This window comes from Petromyzon marinus, chromosome 2 (genome assembly GCF_048934315.1).
Source record: "Petromyzon marinus isolate PM22_M1 ecotype Great Lakes invasive population chromosome 2, UKy_Petmar_22M1.pri1.0, whole genome shotgun sequence".
In the NCBI taxonomy this organism is placed as follows: domain Eukaryota; kingdom Metazoa; phylum Chordata; class Hyperoartia; order Petromyzontiformes; family Petromyzontidae; genus Petromyzon; species Petromyzon marinus.
Genome location: NC_133668.1, coordinates 16086232 through 16105597, shown reverse-complemented (window position 1 = coordinate 16105597; position 19366 = coordinate 16086232). Strand labels below are relative to the sequence as shown.

At 43.3% G+C, this 19366-nt stretch overlaps 1 protein-coding gene across 5 annotated transcripts in view; it reads right to left on the bottom strand.

The window, feature by feature from the left end:
- LOC116946148 (sodium-driven chloride bicarbonate exchanger-like) overlaps window positions 1-19366 on the bottom strand; it is a 76319-nt gene that overhangs the window by 42425 nt on the left and 14528 nt on the right. For 4 of the 5 annotated variants that reach the window (XM_076070637.1, XM_076070632.1, XM_076070635.1 and 1 more), the window contains exons 2-3: window positions 7665-7746; window positions 4628-4774 (exon numbers count right to left, since the gene is read on the bottom strand). In XM_076070637.1, coding sequence (XP_075926752.1) covers window positions 4628-4774; window positions 7665-7746 — 229 coding nt within the window. Of the gene's footprint in view, window positions 1-4627; window positions 4775-7664; window positions 7747-18421; window positions 18901-19366 lie in introns of those variants that run through there. The other variant, XM_076070633.1, reaches the window with a different exon arrangement.

The following is a 19366-nucleotide window of genomic DNA, read 5'->3' as shown; positions in this document are numbered from 1 at the left end:
TCCCTTCTACGTGACTTTACCGAAAGAACCAAGAATATACATTTATTATGTTTGGACAAAAATCCCACACAACAGTGGGTACACATTTAACTTTGATTATATAGTTGCATGCATGTTATAAATACAGGTAGTCGCCGAGTTACGATGGTCCGACTTACGATATTTCGATCTTACGATGGCGATACGATAAAATTGCCATCAACAACCCAACATCGTTCAAGCATGCAGACGACGGACAGAATCTTGGTGAGTACAGTACAATATGATACGTTACGATACGTTCAATGCATGTATTATACGTAGCTTTAGCAATTTCATTTTAGGGTTATCACGATACGATACGCATGTTAAAAGTTTTTATAGCAGATAGGATTGTTTCTTGAAAAAACTTTCTATGAAATTGCAGTTCATATAGGTAGGCTAAGAATTTACCTTGTTTTTTTTTACTTTACATTTTACTGTGCAATACAGTATTGTAATTAATACATACAGTATATAGTTTATACAGTACGGTACTATAAATCGCTCTGTTTTGCTAAATTATCACCGTTCTTTTAAGACTCCTGGGTAGGCTAGGCCATCTTCGACTTACGATATTTTTGACTTACGATGGGGTCGTCGTAACGCATCTCCATCGTTAGTAGAGGACTGCCTGTAAATGCGTTTTTACCATACGAATATCTCCGTTTGTTTGTGTACAAGTTTTATATTTTACAAGGCGATACAGAATATTTTAACAAATATGATCTCATTGGTACCAGATTGACAGCTTAAAGAATGTGCAACAATGCAATTGTTGAGTTTCCCGTAAAATAATGTGATAATCATTAGGGGAAACATTTGATGTGCTATAACATATAAAAGGGTTCTTATCTGTTCTATGAACAATAGCTTCATTTTAGGAGTGTCCCTGAGCATCAAAATATTATCAAAATAAACGGACTGAATTGAACTGAATGACATTTTTTCATGTTATTGTTAATTGAAGTAACTTGGTGGAAAAGATTACTCTGTCACATGAACTGAAAAATGACATCGAGCTAGCTAAAGCTTGTATATGTCCTGAAAACACCATTTTTAAAAAAAAAACCCAATGTTATATTTACTCAAAGCCAATAATATGAAAATAAAATTAATTGAAAGAAAACATGAATGCCGATTATTATTATTAAGCTCTCTCAAAAACATTTACTTATCTACACGTTTTCACCATTGCAGATCGCAACAGAGACCTTTTTTTCTGCACACAACCAACAATGTAATACTGACCTTCGGCTATATTTCACAAACCATCGATGCAATTACATGATACCCTTAGGTGAGCAAATGCCCTTTCTCTGCTGCAGAACACCTTAAGGTCCTCACTACATTCATCTCACGGCCTGTGGCTCTCATTCCTGTCTCTCCTGGTGACAGCTCCACCGAGCGGAGCACAGCTGCCCATGTGTCCGCCCACACAAGGAGCCGAGTGGCCTAGACCAGCGGCTGCACAACAGGGCTCGAAATAATTCACACTCTCCATCATAATGGACACCGCTAACACGTTTTTAGATTCTCAGTCCGTGGACACCTCGGCGTATATAAAATGGGTAGCGACCATTGGCGCTTATGTAGCACGCAACTATTTTGACCTTGAAATGTTTTTAATAACACAAACTCATGGCATAAGCCCAAATAAGATTTACAACCTAGTATAGCGGCCAGCTCTGTGAAACATACCCGACGTGTGATATTGCAAACCCCATGCCAGCGCGTGGCCGACTGTACCTTAAACGAGCAGTACCATTCAGTGTGGATCAATGTAATTTTTCAAACTATCTTTGTTTTGGTGGTTTTACATAGGCAATGAGATTATCCGTGTAAATAAAATGTCAATTTTATTTTTAAGCTTCTATATAATAAAGGCAAATACAGAAATGGCATTCATACATAGAGTATATCCCAACCAACCAAACCTAATAATATCCTGGAGGATATAGATAAAAATGATATTGGCAATTAGCAGCAGCTTGGATGAATAAAATGCTATTCATTAAATATAATAGCGAAAATAATCATGGGAGATAGTAAACATCACAATAGAGTAAAATACACAAGACAGGCATAAATAATCAGAAAAAAATACATCACTCCAAATGCGGTTGCAGTTTTGTTTCCACCGAGGCTTGAAAAGCTGCGGTGATGTATATCAATTACAGACAGGCACACCCAGAAATTATTTGAACATCTGCTCAAAGGTAGTTAAATAATTTGAATGTGCATAAATCTTCAAAGTTATTTCTGTTCATATCACATCAATACAAACACAAGTTTTACTTCAAATAGTGGTCTTTCATGTTTCTTAAAATTGGCGCGAGCCTCATTTAATGACATTTTGGTTCTGCATTGATGAGATAACATGCCAAAGTGGTAGAGGGCCCATTCATAGCCAAAAATTGTCATGAATAAGAGAGACGCACGAGCTATAAGAATGTGAGTCAGGGAGACGTGAGGGAGACGTGAGGGAGACGTCAGGGAGACTGAGTCAGGGAGACGTCAGGGAGACTGAGTCAGGGAGACGTGAGTCAGGGAGACGTGAGTCAGGGAGACGTGAGTCAGGGAGACGTGAGTCAGGGAGACGCGAGTCAGGGAGACGTCAGGGAGACGTGAGTCAGGGAGACGTCAGGGAGACGTGAGTCAGGGAGACGTGAGGGAGACGTGAGTCAGGGAGACGTGAGTCAGGGAGACGTGAGTCAGGGAGACGTGAGTCAGGGAGACGTGAGTCAGGGAGACGTGAGTCAGGGAGACGTGAGTCAGGGAGGCGTGAGTGAGGGAGACGTGAGTCAGGGAGGCGTGAGTGAGGGAGACGTGAGTCAGGGAGACGTGAGTCAGGGAGACGTGAGTCAGGGAGACGTGAGTCAGGGAGACGTGAGTCAGGGAGACGTGAGTCAGGGAGACGTGAGTCAGGGAGACGTGAGTCAGGGAGACGTGAGTCAGGGAGGCGTGAGTGAGGGAGACGTGAGTCAGGGAGGCGTGAGTGAGGGAGACGTGAGTCAGGGAGACGTGAGTCAGGGAGACGTGAGTCAGGGAGACGTGAGTCAGGGAGACGTGAGTCAGGGAGACGCGAGTCAGGGAGACGTGAGTCAGGGAGACGTCAGGGAGACGTCAGGGAGACGTGAGTCAGGGAGACGTGAGTCAGGGAGACGTGAGTCAGGGAGGCGTGAGTCAGGGAGACGTGAGTCAGGGAGACGTGAGTCAGGGAGGCGTGAGTGAGGGAGGCGTGAGTGAGGGAGACGTGAGTCAGGGAGACGTGAGTCAGGGAGACGTGAGTCAGGGAGACGTGAGTCAGGGAGACGTGAGTCAGGGAGACGTGAGTCAGGGAGGCGTGAGTCAGGGAGACGCGAGTCAGGGAGACGTCAGGGAGACGTGAGTCAGGGAGACGTCAGGGAGACGTGAGTCAGGGAGACGTGAGGGAGACGTGAGTCAGGGAGACGTGAGTCAAGGAGACGTGAGTCAGGGAGACGTGAGTCAGGGAGACGTGAGTCAGGGAGACGTGAGTCAGGGAGACGCGAGTCAGGGAGACGTCAGGGAGACGTGAGTCAGGGAGACGTCAGGGAGACGTGAGTCAGGGAGACGTGAGGGAGACGTGAGTCAGGGAGACGTGAGTCAGGGAGACGTGAGTCAGGGAGGCGTGAGTCAGGGAGACGTGAGTCAGGGAGGCGTGAGTCAGGGAGGCGTGAGTCAGGGAGACGTGAGTCAGACGTGAGTGAGGGAGGCGTGAGTCAAGGAGACGTGAGGGAGACGTGAGTCAGGGAGACGTGAGGGAGGCGTGAGTCAAGGAGCTATGAGGGAGACGTGAGTCAGACGTGAGTGAGGGAGACGTGAGTCAGGGAGGTGTGAGTCAAGGAGACGTGAGTGAGGGAGACGTGAGTCAGGGAGGTGTGAGTCAAGGAGCTATAAGGGAGACGTGAGTGAGGGAGACGTGAGTCAAGGAGCTATAAGGGAGCTATAAGGGAGACGTGAGTGAGGGAGACGTGAGTCAAGGAGCTATAAGGGAGCTATAAGGGAGACGTGAGTGAGGGAGACGTGAGTCAAGGAGCTATAAGGGAGACGTGAGTCAGGGAGACGTGAGTCAAGGAGCTATAAGGGAGCTATAAGGGAGACGTGAGTGAGGGAGACGTGAGTCAAGGAGCTATAAGGGAGCTATAAGGGAGACGTGAGTGAGGGAGACGTGAGTCAAGGAGCTATAAGGGAGCTATAAGGGAGACGTGAGTCAGGGAGGCGTGAGTCAGGGAGACGTGAGTCAAGGAGCTATAAGGGAGACGTCAGGGAGGCGTGAGTCAAGGAGCTATAAGGGAGACGTCAGGGAGGCGTGAGTCAAGGAGCTATAAGGGAGACGTCAGGGAGACGTGAGTCAGGGAGACGTCAGGGAGGCGTGAGTCAGGGAGACGTGAGGAGTCAGGGAGACGTGAGTGAGGGAGACGTGAGTGAGGGAGACGTGAGTGAGGGAGACGTGAGTGAGGGAGACGTGAGTCAGGGAGACGTGAGTGAGGGAGACGTGAGTCAGGGAGACGTGAGTCAAGGAGCTATAAGGGAGCTATAAGGGAGACGTGAGTGAGTGAGGGAGACGTGAGTGATGTTCCTGCACCATAAGCAGATGACTCGGCGTCATCCTGGCTCGCCTCCCGCTCGCGTTCCCGTCGCCGGTGGTGGTGCCGGTGGCCCCGATGTCGGTGACGCCGGTGACTGCGTCTGCCCGAGGGCACGTGCAGGCCGATATACACGGTCCGGTGAGCTGCTCGCACACAAGAAGCATACGCGGCACACGCAGGGAATCAAACAGCACACCGCAACGCAATGTGCGCTCAACCCATCACGCAACGCACACAACGTGCATGATACTCATCACGATTAGCACACAACACCGTGTACTGAAAAATAACAAAGACCCCCCCCCATGTAGCCTTAACAAACTGGCGGGGCAAGTGCTGTTCGCGAACACCTATGAAGGCTGGCACGGCACACAAGGGGGTGGGTGGACCAGCACCACACCCAGCCGCCTTTGTCTCCCCAGTGGCGATGTATACACACCTCACCAGGTAGTCATTTGAGGCTGAGTCGACCTAGGGGAGGCCCAGGGCCAGTTCAGATAATCGTCACTGGTGTTGGCCGTGAGTGGGAATCTAATACGGGTCGCCAGGTTTGTAGCGCAGCGCGCTAACCGCTACACTACAGCTCCCCACACATATAACAAGCATACATGAGCACACATAGACCAAGATTTACCATGAAGCCTTTTTGGCTGTTGGGGCACCTATTTATGATTGTTTGTGTTCTTGTCCACACTGGAAATCCTCACCGAGTCTCAGGACAATATTTCTGCATTGGGATATTTCGCAAAACACAAGTTAAATTGGATGAGGTTTTTTTTAGCTATGTGTACTGCACACACAACATATCACACATAGCACACGACACAATGAAAACTGCACACAACACAGCACACAGCACAATGTGTACTGGATGATGCCCAACAGGCAGCGCACACAGCACACCATGCACAGTACCACACATATGGCATAGCAGAGGTCATCACGTCTGCTCTGCGAGACACACCTTGTTCTCAATGCTTCAATTAATACTAGGTTTAATTAATACTGGTTTTGAGTGTTAAAAGTGGTCCAGCTACATATGTTACAATTTAAACTCCAGCATTCATGAATGTGAAGCTTGTGTCTCAACCATCCTCTAAGACTAACTAGAATTACATAAATCTGACTTCTGGGAAAACCAAATATACCGCTACACTTGCTTTGTAGAAAAATAAAGCTCACAATGTTGCCTTTATGCAGTAACGGACCGGCAAAAGGTGGAACCATTACTGCTCAAATGAGAAATTAATTTAACATGGGAATGAAAAAATTTAAAGGCGTTTTCTTTCAGCCAAGTCGTTCGCAATGTTTAATATTGGCTTAAGGTCTATGCTCTCCTGCGTTATTTGTATGTGCTCATGCAGGAATTGGATATACTTCGTGTCCAACTGTCGAACATAAACAACAGGGCTACGTACTTAAAGTGCCAGTTGTGAAAGACCTGAGAGATACTGTATCATTCGAGAGGCTGTACTGGAGGACCACACATAGAATGAATAGCTCACCGGCATCATTAATCAAGCTCGGATATCAGCACTGGTCGGGATAATTTTATCAGATTTATTTTTAGCAAGTACTTAATGACGTTGACATTAACAGCCAATGTCTTACATAACTGTGACGATATTATACATTTCACATTTAGTTTACATCTCAATTGCATTGTTAACTTTCTGAATGTAGCAAACTATATACCGGGAAATCAACTATAACTCCACATCAATTCCTAAATTAAAATATTCTTAAGCTTACGACACAAGCATTAAACAGCAGGTAACAAGATCGACCTCGTCAAGGTGGCCATGAAAAAAAAGTGGAGATGTTTAAACTAGCAAACAGGGTATTTCATTGTGTATGTGAGAACTGTGTACGTCTTATTGGTATATGTTGTACGTAATTGGTTTACAAAAACCCTGCACCCACCAAAAGTTCTACACACACATTGCAATGTAAAAACTAATTAATCTTTTTACCTTTTCGCGCCCCCCCCCCCCAATTATATTAAAATTATTATATTAGCTACATAACATAAGACATATTCAGAACTCTGCAGCTATCATTGTAAACTCTCCCAAAGCACAGCTCTGAAAGATGAAATTACAGAACTACTTCTGAAGTCACTTGTACAGTGTAAGTCAGCTGCCTACATATGTACAATCAATAGTTGGAACACAGCATGAAAGGTGTTGAAGGCTGCTTCATTTCCATGGCAAGGTGCCTTGAAATGACCCTTCGATTAGAGATATGGTAGAAACGCAATGTACTCTTTATCATATTACTGCATGGATAGAATTCTCTATTTTTAGTGGTTGTATTACTAGCCACACTTATCAGGACTACTACTTTGTCACAACTGTCATATATGCGATATGCATATTCTTGGTTCTTTCGGTAAAGTTACGTAGAAGGGAAACAATAAAATAATAATATGCATGTTTTTACATCATATCATTTAAACTAAACATTTTGTTGTTATTTTAGCAGGTAAGGGCCACTGAGAAATATAGTTATTTAACAGAAGCACCTTGTTCACAAATGATAGCGCAATGAAGTGGCTTATCATGTGGAAATTTTTATAGTAGCCAAATACTCTAAACGCGATCATGGGGAGAAAATGCAAACTCCAAATGTACAGGCGTCGGGGTCAGGATTGAACCGATGATCTGTATACCAGGCAAGGAGGAAGTTAACGTCTCGCCACCGTGGCGCCCCTATAAAAGGTTATAAAAGATATAACCTATTATACGATGAATTTGACATCAATATAATGATACTGTCCTTTTGTTTCTAAAAGCCTTTGCAATACCCCACAACGTTACAGTGGAGTAATACAAATAAAAAGGGGATATTATTTTACACACCACACAGATAAGCAACTTGCCTGCTGTACTGCCACTTAAATCTCTTCCCAAGACCAGGGGTACTCATGTTTAAACATAACGAGCGAGATAGGGAGCGGGTGTTATTATGTTGGCCGGGTGGATCGATTTGTTTTTCCATTGCCGTCGTGCCACACACGCAGTGGGCTCTCACCATCCAGGTCTTCCTTCTCAAAGTTGGTCGTGTGGATGGTGCTGGTCTTTCCGCGATCCACCACCGCCTCCTCATCGTGCCTCTACACAAATACGGGCCACGACATCAGGACACAATGCATAACAGTCCTTAGCACAATTCTCGCTTGCTGAACACGTGCCCACAAAAAAAACAATCACTTTAGTTCGCCTTCCAGAACTCATTTGCTCAATTTCACAAAGGCCTGGACTCCACAATCAGTTCAATCGATCAGCAAGTGTTGGATTTGTGCAGAGGCGCACAATCTTAAGAGGCAATTAAGCCAAACCCCCCCTCCCCCCTCAGGAAATCAGCAGTCAGAACACCTTCATTGGAGAGGAACCTCATCAACCTTAAAAACAGACACTGTTCTTGGGAACTGTATAGGGAGACAAATGGGGGAGCTTTTAAGAACTAAATTTAACAAACCACAGAGATGTGCATTGCATGTACAAATACTTTGAACAGCAACCACTCCATGTGGCCCCAGAAGCCCCTAAGCTTTAACACGAGAGACAATAGTCATCATTCCATTCTTCAAGTGCTTTCTAAGCCACTGCCTTTAATAGCTGGGCCACGGTGTATTGGGTTCGGGAAACGTGACGGGCTCTGGGACGGCTGGCGGTGGTCGCAAATAAGAGGAGCTCTACGGCCCTCCGATGCGTTTTCCGGTTGTACCGCATGCTGTTCCGCACGATGTTCGACATTTCGCGATGTGTTGGGAGCACGCAGACGACTAATAGTTCCTGAAGAAGCTCCCAGGACGTGGCGCAAAATGTCAGACATGATGCCAAGTGTGACCTGAAACATGTTTGAAGGCTACGCAGCACACCGCCAATAAACCTAGGCAGTAAGTCGAGCTCCCTGCGACTCGCGAAGCTGCCCCCCTCTCCAGCTCAATGTGCTTGATTGCCCGGGCAGCAGCTGCCGCATTTCGATTAAATGGTTAACATGTTACTGTCGAGCTGTAATAACGGTAGCATCTGAATATGTTTATATTTTATTTTTAGCTTGAATACAAAATGTAAGGAAATACAGTACCATTAAGCAATGTCAAAATGAAAACAAATGTTTCGATCAGCAAAGTAATGATACATTATATTATTCAATGGCGATACCGGTTTTCATAATTAAACTATTACAGTAAAACGAGCACAATTTGACGCTTGCAACGTCGGCTTAAGAATCAATATTATTTGGTGCAATGGCGGAGCCAGGATTTTCAGGTAGGGGGGGCAACCCCTCCAGCAATGAAAAATGATAGAGGAGTTGTTAGTAAGTAAGGAGTTGTTAGTAAGTAAGGACTTGTCCCTTGCTATTATTAGACACGTGTGTGGCGATGGCGCAGCCATCGATCGAGGGTCGAATTCGAACCGCGTTGTGTGATCGGCATCGCGCTCGCTGAAGGTGTTGATGCCTTCAGGGAAGTCGTGGACTGTATACGCAACTGCGCACAATTCTGAGTCACTTATAACTGCTTTGCCGTTACTTATTGCCAATTATGGACTCAGACTATTGTCCTATCATCTCACAGAGTCCCTGACACGTAATATTATGCTACACAGTGGCAGTGGGGGTCGCAAAATGCCGATTTATTACTAATAAACCCCAAAGATCCGATCGAAATTAGGGATTGAGATCGGATCATGGGGGGGGGGGGGGGCACGTGCCACCCCACCCCCCCACTGGCTCTGCCAGTGATGATGCGTCGTTACACCACGAGGGATTGGGAGACACGAGTGTAGCATTTGTGCACAAGAGACTACATTCCAGTTCAAGATAAAGTCACAGGTTGCAGAAACGACAATCCTAGCAGAGGCATGGAGTCAACAAGGTTTACATTAAACCCAACTCAACCGCATCCATTACCTTCAAAGTACTCTCTCTCTGTCGTCACATTCACATACAAACAGAGTTTGGTACTTTTACACATCAACTCACAAGCGCTTAAACAATGACCACCAAGCTACAATGCTTTCTTCAGATTGAACAATGTTTACACCTCCATTGTGCATGTTGTAAGCATGAAATATGTGTTGGGCGTCCGTTTGGTGCGTGCACCTCCTGGAAAAAAAAAACACGGAAGCATGTCAAATGTACGCAGTGGTATAGCAGTCGGTTTTCGCCCTTGTGCAAGGGATGAATGGGGCCCCCTGTCCAATTTACCCCTCATTATAGCCCAGTGTCTTGGTCCCTCCGGCCCAAGAAGAACCTTGATGCAGTTGCATCGCGAGCACATTCGACAAGCAGCGCCACCGACTCGAATGGCGTGCGAGTTGCACTGCATCACAATTACTCACGCGTCTTTAAGTTTCCCAGCCACGTGGCAAATCAATGCGCCAATTAAAAATTGAAACACAAATGTACAGCTGTGGCGTGGCGTACGTCAACACCGCACCGTCATTCAAGGTGAATTTCCATTATGCCACGGACACTCAAGCAGTAAGGCGAACTCTCAACCTGGCCATTACAGGGGGCGTAGGACATATTAAGCCGGCGGATGGAACGCCAACAGGAAGGTGACAAGGGTTTGCGTATATGCCTACCCAACAGCATCTTTGCATTCTAGATTTGAAGTTTTCGTGACTGCAAGGATCCATACTCTTTGGTTCTTTCGGTGAAGTCACGTAGAAGCTAATCTCTCACATTATCATAGCTAGTTCCGTCCCCAGTTACATGCTAATTTCTCACATTAACATCACTAGACCCAGCCACTTCTTTATGACCCTTGGGCTACACCCATTTAAAACCTTTATTTTTATTTTTCATCTACGTGACTTTACCGAAAGAACCAAAGAGTAAGCATCTTTACGGTTTTATTTATGTTCACATTTAAGGCCCATGAAGTCGAGAATTGTAAGAGTTGTTAGCTGTCTTTTAATATGCATGTTTTTGTGCGCAGTCTGTGTGAATGTTGCTTCTGTCTGTTTTCCATGTAAACATAATAAAACATAAAAAAACCTAGGTATAACTTTTGTCATGTTAAGTAAACGAGATTACACGTACATGTATTATGCCCCTTCACCAACCTGCACTGACAATGAAGTATTTTCAATCAACTGGCCATGACTGCCATGGTGTTGGGAGACCTTCATCCAACAGTGGATGAACACCGCACTAGATTTTGCACGTGTAATGAAAGTAAATGCGTTTAGATACCAGCAACAATGGCTACAGAAATATAATCTAATTAAATACACATTATGGCTATTTGATATAATTATCCCAGAAATTGTCTTTAAAAAACATGTACTATTACTTTTTTTTGTACCCAGGGAATACCCTACCAACAATAACATCCAGTGGCCAACACGTAGACTTATCTGCACTTTCACAGAGCTTATGCCACAAATCATCACGTACATCATTAACCACTGTAACCCCTTCAGGGCATTTCTTTATCAAATACCCTTGCTAAGCAGGCACAAGATCTCGAGATGAAGTTCTCACAATTCTGTAACATTTCCCTGTGTTATTTCAGACAGGTCGTGGCTTCCCGACCTTACATATTATTATTGTATTTTAGTTTTCATATATATTTCAGGGGTCATGCAATTTTTAGTATATACACAATGCCATCGAATAAGTGCAATTCAGCTTCTGTTCAAACATTGTCCTTGTGATGTTGGGAATGACGTCCGTCTGATAAAGCCCAACTTCAAAGGGCTGCAAGCACCTGTGTAATTATCTGGATACTAGCCTTTTGCCCGTCCTTGGACGGGTGTATTGCAGTAAATCTAAAACTTGAAAGCGAAAAATCAGACCGCGACATGATATTGATTGCATCCATTCTTGTGCAATTTTATAGTGCGCGGTGACACAGACCTATTTCATTGTAAGGTTATAATCCCTTGTTTATAACCTTACAATGATGTCTCAACAGCGTTACAGAGATCACGTGACGTGAGGGTTCTGCCTTTGTAGTGAGGGTTGTGAGTTGACGCCGAGGAGGGGGGAGGAGGCGCCTCGGCCCCCCCATGTGGAGTGACGTCAGCCGCTAATTATTATGAATTGTGGGGGGTGTCCATGTGGAGGACGTTACCTGCTCATGATTATTAATGAGGGGGGCTGTTCGATGTGGAGTGACGTCATTTGCACATTATGAGTGAGGGGGGGGTACTCCATATTGAGGTCACCCGCTCATGATTATTAATGAGGGGTGGGGGGGTGTCCATTTGGAGGATGTCACCTGCTCATGAATATTAATGAGGGGGGCTGGTCGATGTGGAGTGACGTCTCGAGCGTTAAGGACAGACATTCCTGGGTGATTATAGTAGGTATTCCATGTGCCTGTGTCTCACGAACTAAACGACCATTTTCATATGGGCCAGGTGGAATGCCAGTTGACACTTATCGCACATGGTAGTACTACTTTAAGAGGCCTTGTTAAGTGCCATTAAAATCACACTGAATAATGTGCCGGACAATGCAGTCATGGGTAATCCGCATTCGCTCTCAATCTAACTCCCCAAAATTAACAATCAGACCACCAGCTCCCCTCGACGCGACCTGCGATTTCTCGTATCTCCCCCCCAACCACCCCCCTCTTCCCAGGAAAGTATCAGAGAGGTGTGATAATTCACATCGTTATTTGAGCCGAGTCGTGACTTTAGTGCGCAAGCAATGATGAATCAAACAATTATTAATTCTGTTAATTATTTCATCTGCATTTGGTTGTGTTCAAGTGCATTTTGTTTCTCCATTTGGGTGCCTGCATGTCCATTTTCCCAGAATCCGTTTTTCAAAAGGTGTTTAATACCTTTGTCTCTGCCACATGAAAACTCTAAATAGATGTTCTCTTCTATAATTATATGCCCATCCTCTTATCGTGGCAGCTATTTAAAAATCAGTATGTTTTTTCACATAATTGGTCTATTTCCTCATTTTTCCCACCTGTTGTTACAGTATGTATTTGACGAATCTTTCATTTGTCTTGGTTCAAGAACCTTAATCTTAGGTTGGGGGACTGCCCGAAATATTCACAGACCAAAATTGACACTCCACCACAAATACTGCTAGCTCTCCCTCTATGATTGTGAGTAATGTCTCTGTCTGCAGAGAATTTAACACAGGCAGGGCCCACACGATGCTCTGATGTAAGTTACAATTAAACATCAAAGAGAGGACAAAGCTAATTACAGGCAAGAACAAGACAATCAACAGCAAACACGTAGTTTAGGAGGTAGGGTAATTCAAACTAGTTGTAAGTAATTTAAACGGCACCAGATTATATAATGAAAACGCCCACATGGTAATGGACAGTGCACTGGAAGTAGACGAAAAACACAAACAGAAGGCGAGTCGTCAGAAAGGCACACAAAGCGTTTTACTGCGAGATCCGACCATGTCCGTCCAGTGCTCACCGAGCTGCATCGCCTTCCAGTAGCCGAACAAATGCATTGTAAAGTCGCACTCATTACACACAAAGTGCTTGCCACAAATGAACCACAATACCTTGCTGATCTTGTCAAGGAGCATAAACCATCATCACGCGATCTCCGGTCATCCTCGCAGTAGCTTTTGGCCAGCCATCGAACAAAGACGGTCACCGCATCACTCGCTTTCATATGCGCTTCTTCACCGGTCTGGAACGCTCTTTCTTCCTATATTAGGAAGCCACCGGAGCTATGCACTGTTATATCTAGATTGAAAACTCATTCCTTTAGAACTGCTTTTTGTGTTTAGTTTATCCTTCCACGCACCTCCGATTAGCACGGTTGGCTACGTACAGTGCGAAAGAAGTTCAAAATACGCATATACACAGCATGTAGAAGATAAGGAGATATCTTGACTTAAAGCTTCCGTGACTGGAGGAATTCATATTCTTTGGGTCTTTCGGTAAAGCCACGTAGATAGAAAAAAAAAAAATACAAATATCACGACGTTTCGATCGCAACACAAGCAATCGTCATCAGGTGGCATTGAAGCGGCTGTCATGTTATCTACATGCTCCCAATCAAATGTAGACATTTTCTTCTGTCAATGTTAAGTGTGATTGCAAGAGTCTTGTCTAAATTGCCTAGTTCAAATCGGAGCACTCTTATCCTCTATGAGATCAGGGCTAGGCCAGCTCTGAACAAGATCCGTTTAGCATGAGAAGTGACAGCAGCAGATGTGAGTGTAAAGGCGATCGGTATTACCTTAGTGTCGCGGCATCTCTTCAGAAAAGTGAGCGACTCGATCAGATGAGCATTTTTGTCTCGAAGTTAGTTAAAAGATCTAATAGTTGTGTGGAAACCCTCCCCGTAGAGGCAGTTAAATCATCTCTACGGGGAGGGTTTCCTGATCTGAAGAGATGCCGCGACACTATGGTGATACCGATCGCCTTTACACTGACATCAGCTGCTGTCACTACTCCTAATGCCAAACGGATCTTGTTCAAGGCCGGTCTAGCCCTGATCTCGGAGAGAATAAGATTGCTCCGATTTGAAATAGACAATTTAGACAAGACTCTCTTGCAATCACACTTAACATTGACAGAAAAATGTCTATATCTGATTGGGAACATGTAGATAACATGACAGCCTCTTCAGCCGCTTCGATGTCACCTGATGACGATTGCTTGTGTTGCGATCGAAACGACGTTATAGTTTTATTATTTTTTTCTTCTATCTACGTGGCTTTACCGAAAGACCCAAAGAAATAAATAAGGAGAGACATACAAAGGAATGAAAATACAAAACCCAACATAGAATTCATAACTCTGTAAACCCATGAGGAAAAGAAAGAGTAAATAAAAAAAATTATGGAACAGAAAACAACGAGATTTAAGAAATCATAGCGAGTAATAGGAACATGAAAGCAGCTAATGAGGAAGACGATTGATCAATGTAAAAGAAAAACCATTTGAGAGCAAGACGGTATGCTATAATGATCGCACAAATCATGAAATTAGCATAGGAAGCAGATCTTATGAACAAAGGTATTCATGTACCCCAAGAAACAAATCATGTTTAAGGTGAAGAAGAAGATGTTCCAGATCTGACACTTGAAGAGGTAACCATCATGGACATCATCAGAAAAGATGTCGAAACAAAATTCAGGGACCGCTTTACCAAATGTTTACAGAGATTAAATACCACAATCAAGGAATGGATGTCACGCTTGTGAAATGGACTGATGGCTCCCCTGTGGGCACCTGTGAAAGAGAGCTTCAAGCTCATTGGGTTTTTCCGGCTTAAGTAAAATATCGATGTCTATGTCTCAATCACTCTTCAATTCAAAAAGAGAGGCAAAACTTACTTGAAAAATTACAGAACCATTATAATCTTAACACATATATAAACTCTTCGTAAATATCAGAGCAGTGAACATTTTCCATTTAATGGCCCACTGGCCATGATAGCAAACCAGATTCAGATAAATACACTTCCAATAATTTTACATTATTGAATTATTGAGAGTATATACATCTTGGCGGACATACTGGCCTTATGTATTTAAAGTGGACCAGTATCAACATTGTAAAAAATGTCTAAAAATGACTCAGGGATAAAAAAAAATATGGACACTTGCAAAAGAACATGAAACACAAATCTGAAACGTTTTTCAAAATACTTGCATAGATGGATGCCGTAAGTTACGCTGGGAGACAGAGAATAAAATGTGAATCGGAGAACAAATGCTAATTACAGACACCATTTGCAATGAAGAAAAGCGTGTGTTTCTGCATGACACACCACGGCTAGCAGTGATGACAGCAGGTGAACCAGAATACTGACAGAAAATACATCAATTACTTTGACATTTTCTAAAAATCACTCAATAATTCTTGCATTTTCAAAACCTTTCTGTCAATCTACAAAACTAATGCGTGTATATTTAATGGTTTGCACTGTTCACAGTAACCAACGCAAGTAATAGATACTGTAATGAAGTCAACAGAGAACGCGGTTTACAAAGCCTTAAAAAGGCATTCAGCACCCAGGGGTGGCCAGTGATCTAGCGAATGTTCAAAAAGTCTTCACTTCAGCACCATAAACAGTTCCAAATAACTTTTTACAACAAAATATCCCAAAGCAAAACACCAACCAATCATTTACAAAAAATACACAACACAATTAAGTAATGTCAATATTCCAGTGTTTCAGTGCACAAACGTGCATGGGATATCGCTCACCTCCACATGGTGGTCCTGAGCCAGTGGAAATTCCACATTTGATGGTGAATAATCTTTTTCTCTCTAGCTCTCTGATGTATGTTCAGGTCCTAATGCATGCTGTTTCAACACCGTATCTGATGGTTTTGCTGCACATGCTTCTTTCTCAAGGAGCTCTCAAACATATGACGTGCAATGTCTCAAAGAAATATCTGTGCCATACAGCACAACTGCAAAAAATACGTGCACAGTAGTCTCTCTCTCGCTCTCCATCAGTCTCACTTCTGGCAAAATATTCCCGACCATGATGATAACGATGATGGTGATGATATACTGGGTTGACCCCAGCCTCGAATTTTAAAACGAACAACCTACTCGCTGTGATTTGAGGGCTCTAGCCACAGTGCCACCTGGCCGGATTCATGAATTTATGAGCAAAGCTACCTACTGTAATATAATAAATTTTAATACAGTGAAAGCCATGATGTTGCATGAAAGCAATGGTTTTATGTCCTTAGTCACATGCCAGCCTCATGTACAGTTTGTGGTAATGACCTGGTGAGCTGCTTTAGTCGTCGGATAAAGAATTGAGGCCATGAAGAGTAAGTAAACCCTTCCTGAATGCACGCCTGCCTTTCTGCACAATGAGTGGCCCTCGGTTTATTTTCAGGCTCGGTGGCTGCACAACTGTCACAAATTAAATGTTTTGCCTTACATGCAGTTACACGTCCGTGAGCAATTAGCGAAATGCTTTATGGAAATAAAATTAAATATATTTTTTGACCTATTAATGTTGAACATGTAAAATTATTAAATTGTGCGTTGAATAAAAAAAGGAGTTAAGATTAAACTGCATGAATCAACACAATTCCCTGCGTTGCTTGTTAATAGCTAGACTTCAGAAAATAAAACATTTGTATAATAAAAATCGTGCATCTAGTGTGAATAGATAATCATAAACAAAGTTCTGGATTTCAATAAAGATAGCGAATCATATATATTTTTAAAATCCCACTTGCACAGACATTTCATCACAACACTGCTTGAACAACATCAGAGCCTCTAGACTTTTTAATTATGTGCGTCATACTACAGTGATGCACTGTGTATTAAAAAAGGGTGTAAATATTACTCCGAAATAGCTTTGCTATCAAATGCAACGCCACAAGGACATGTTAACCTTCCCCACGAAGGATCAATAAGTGACATCATCCCATGGACGGCTCACTCCTGTTCAAAATAAGTTTTAAAAAAAATATCTTGGCCCACGCAACAAGCGACCAAAGAACAATGTCCACTGAACCCAACATGAGACTGTAGGCTCTCCCCTTTTCCACTAACCCATCACCTTCAGAGGCTAAAAATAAAACTCCCCATTCCACAGCCTCCCTGCATTCTCACATAGAGCAAGCTAAACCTCTTGTTTTGGTTGCAACCCTGTGGTTGACAGTTTGGTGGATGGTGCATGTTAAACACTACGGTCTCACCAAATGTTGGAACACAGACAAGAGCATATTCTTGGTTCTTTCGGTAAAGTCACGTAGAAGGGAACACAATAAAATAATAAAAAATATAAAACAATAAAAATAATCACCGCTCTGTGTGTAATGACTGCTCTGTGTGTTTAAATTTTGATTTAAAGCTTTCGTGACTGCAGGGATTCATATTGTTGGTTCTTTCGGCTAAAGTCACCACGTAGAAGGGAAACAATAAAATAATAAAAATATTATTTTTATTGTGACTTTACCGAAAGAACCAAGAATATGAATCCCTGCAGTCACGAAAGCTTTAAATAAAAATGTAAACACACAGAGCAGTCATTATCAACCGTGGTATTATCCACTGCTGGATGAAGCCATCCCCAAACCACCACCATATATCACGGCCCTGCGATGTAACGAACCATAACGCAGCGGAGCCACCAAACGATTTCTATGCTCCATCTCCATGGTCAACGCGGTTTGAAAGTAGATTTTTTTTTTTAACTATTCAACAATCAATTATGACTGTACGCACACTAAAGTGACTGCCCTAGTGACAATGTAAAATTAGGACGGGGCTGACAGGCGAGCACTATGTCCATGAATTTAAAAGCGTCAATGTGTTTTTTTTTTTACACTCCACACCAAGACGCACTGCAAATGCACGGTTGAGCTGAATAATAAACCAAGCACAATTTAAATTCAAATATTTATTGACCCACCTACCCCAAAACACACTGACATTAACAACGGGTAGAAGCACGTTTAGTTGTCTATCACTAACCAATGTAAGGGACATGGTATTCACCCGAGTCTTTGTGTAGTAGAGACCTCGCGCATTACAGCAACACACACGCATGACATTGCGAAAGAGATGTCTACAGCAGCATCCCGTAATGTATGAATCGCTTACTATAATGAATGATGAATCACATTAAACAAGGCAGCATCCACTATACATTTAACGTATATTGCAGTACAATATTCATATTACAAATGATTACAATCAATTAGTGGTGATGCATAACACGGCACAATATAGCCCGATTTTAAGCAAGGTAAACACGCATGGATGAATCGTACAGGGGGGGGGGGGGGAAAGAGCTGTCAATGTTTTTACATTATTTCAATGTTTTTAACATTATTTCAGAATCACTTACACAAGATTGCCGTCCTGCCTCCATCACGGCTTAGCTTTGTTGCGCTGGGAAATTGGAGAAACGCACTGTATGGTGCACGTATTCTCCTTCTCTCAAAGACACACGCGCACAAGCGACGATGTGACCGGCACAGGAATGCCCTTGCCGCATTCAGTGGGCTGCTTGTTGGACAAGCCGGATTGGATGGTTTCATCCTCCCTGCTCCAACACAGAAAGCACACGCGTATCCACACCACTGACTGGCCCAAGCCAACGTGCAAGGTGGCTGAACACCGAATCCTAGAGGGGGAAGTTCTGTAAACAAATGCCCTGCTCCGCACGCATCCCCAAGATGTTGATGCCTGATGAAGGTATATAATGACCCAAGTAATGCCCCAGTCAAAAGTCCTTGTGCAGAATGCAGCATACGAAGCACGTGAATCAGAAAGCGATGCTTCAACACCCCAGAGGCAAGACTGATATACAGGCCTTTGCCATTTTTAGTTATACAGCATGAATGTATTATTGGCGAGGATGAATCGACGCTCCATATCATTTTGGTATGCTGGGGCTATACCAAGATGGGGCTTATGTACAAATAGACTTGGTTGATAAAAAAAATGAAAGGATGCCTGTGGCTCATTTTCACAAAGCTAGCATTGTTGTAGTTGGGATTCTATAATTCCCAAAGTCTATGGCAAAAAATTATACTTTTAAGATTGAATGATGTTCATTTCATCCCAAGGGATTCATTCGTTAATGAATAGCATTCATACAGAAGAAGAGAAATTCGTTTTTTTTGTTCTCGACAATGGCTGCATATTGCAAATAAAGAAACAATCGTTATTTTACCTTACAGTCTTACACTAAAATCGTTATTTAAATTGGTATTATAACCGACACATTTAAGAGAAAGAAACATGTAGCAAAGCATTCTGAGAAAGTAACCTTTTCAACATGTTCCAA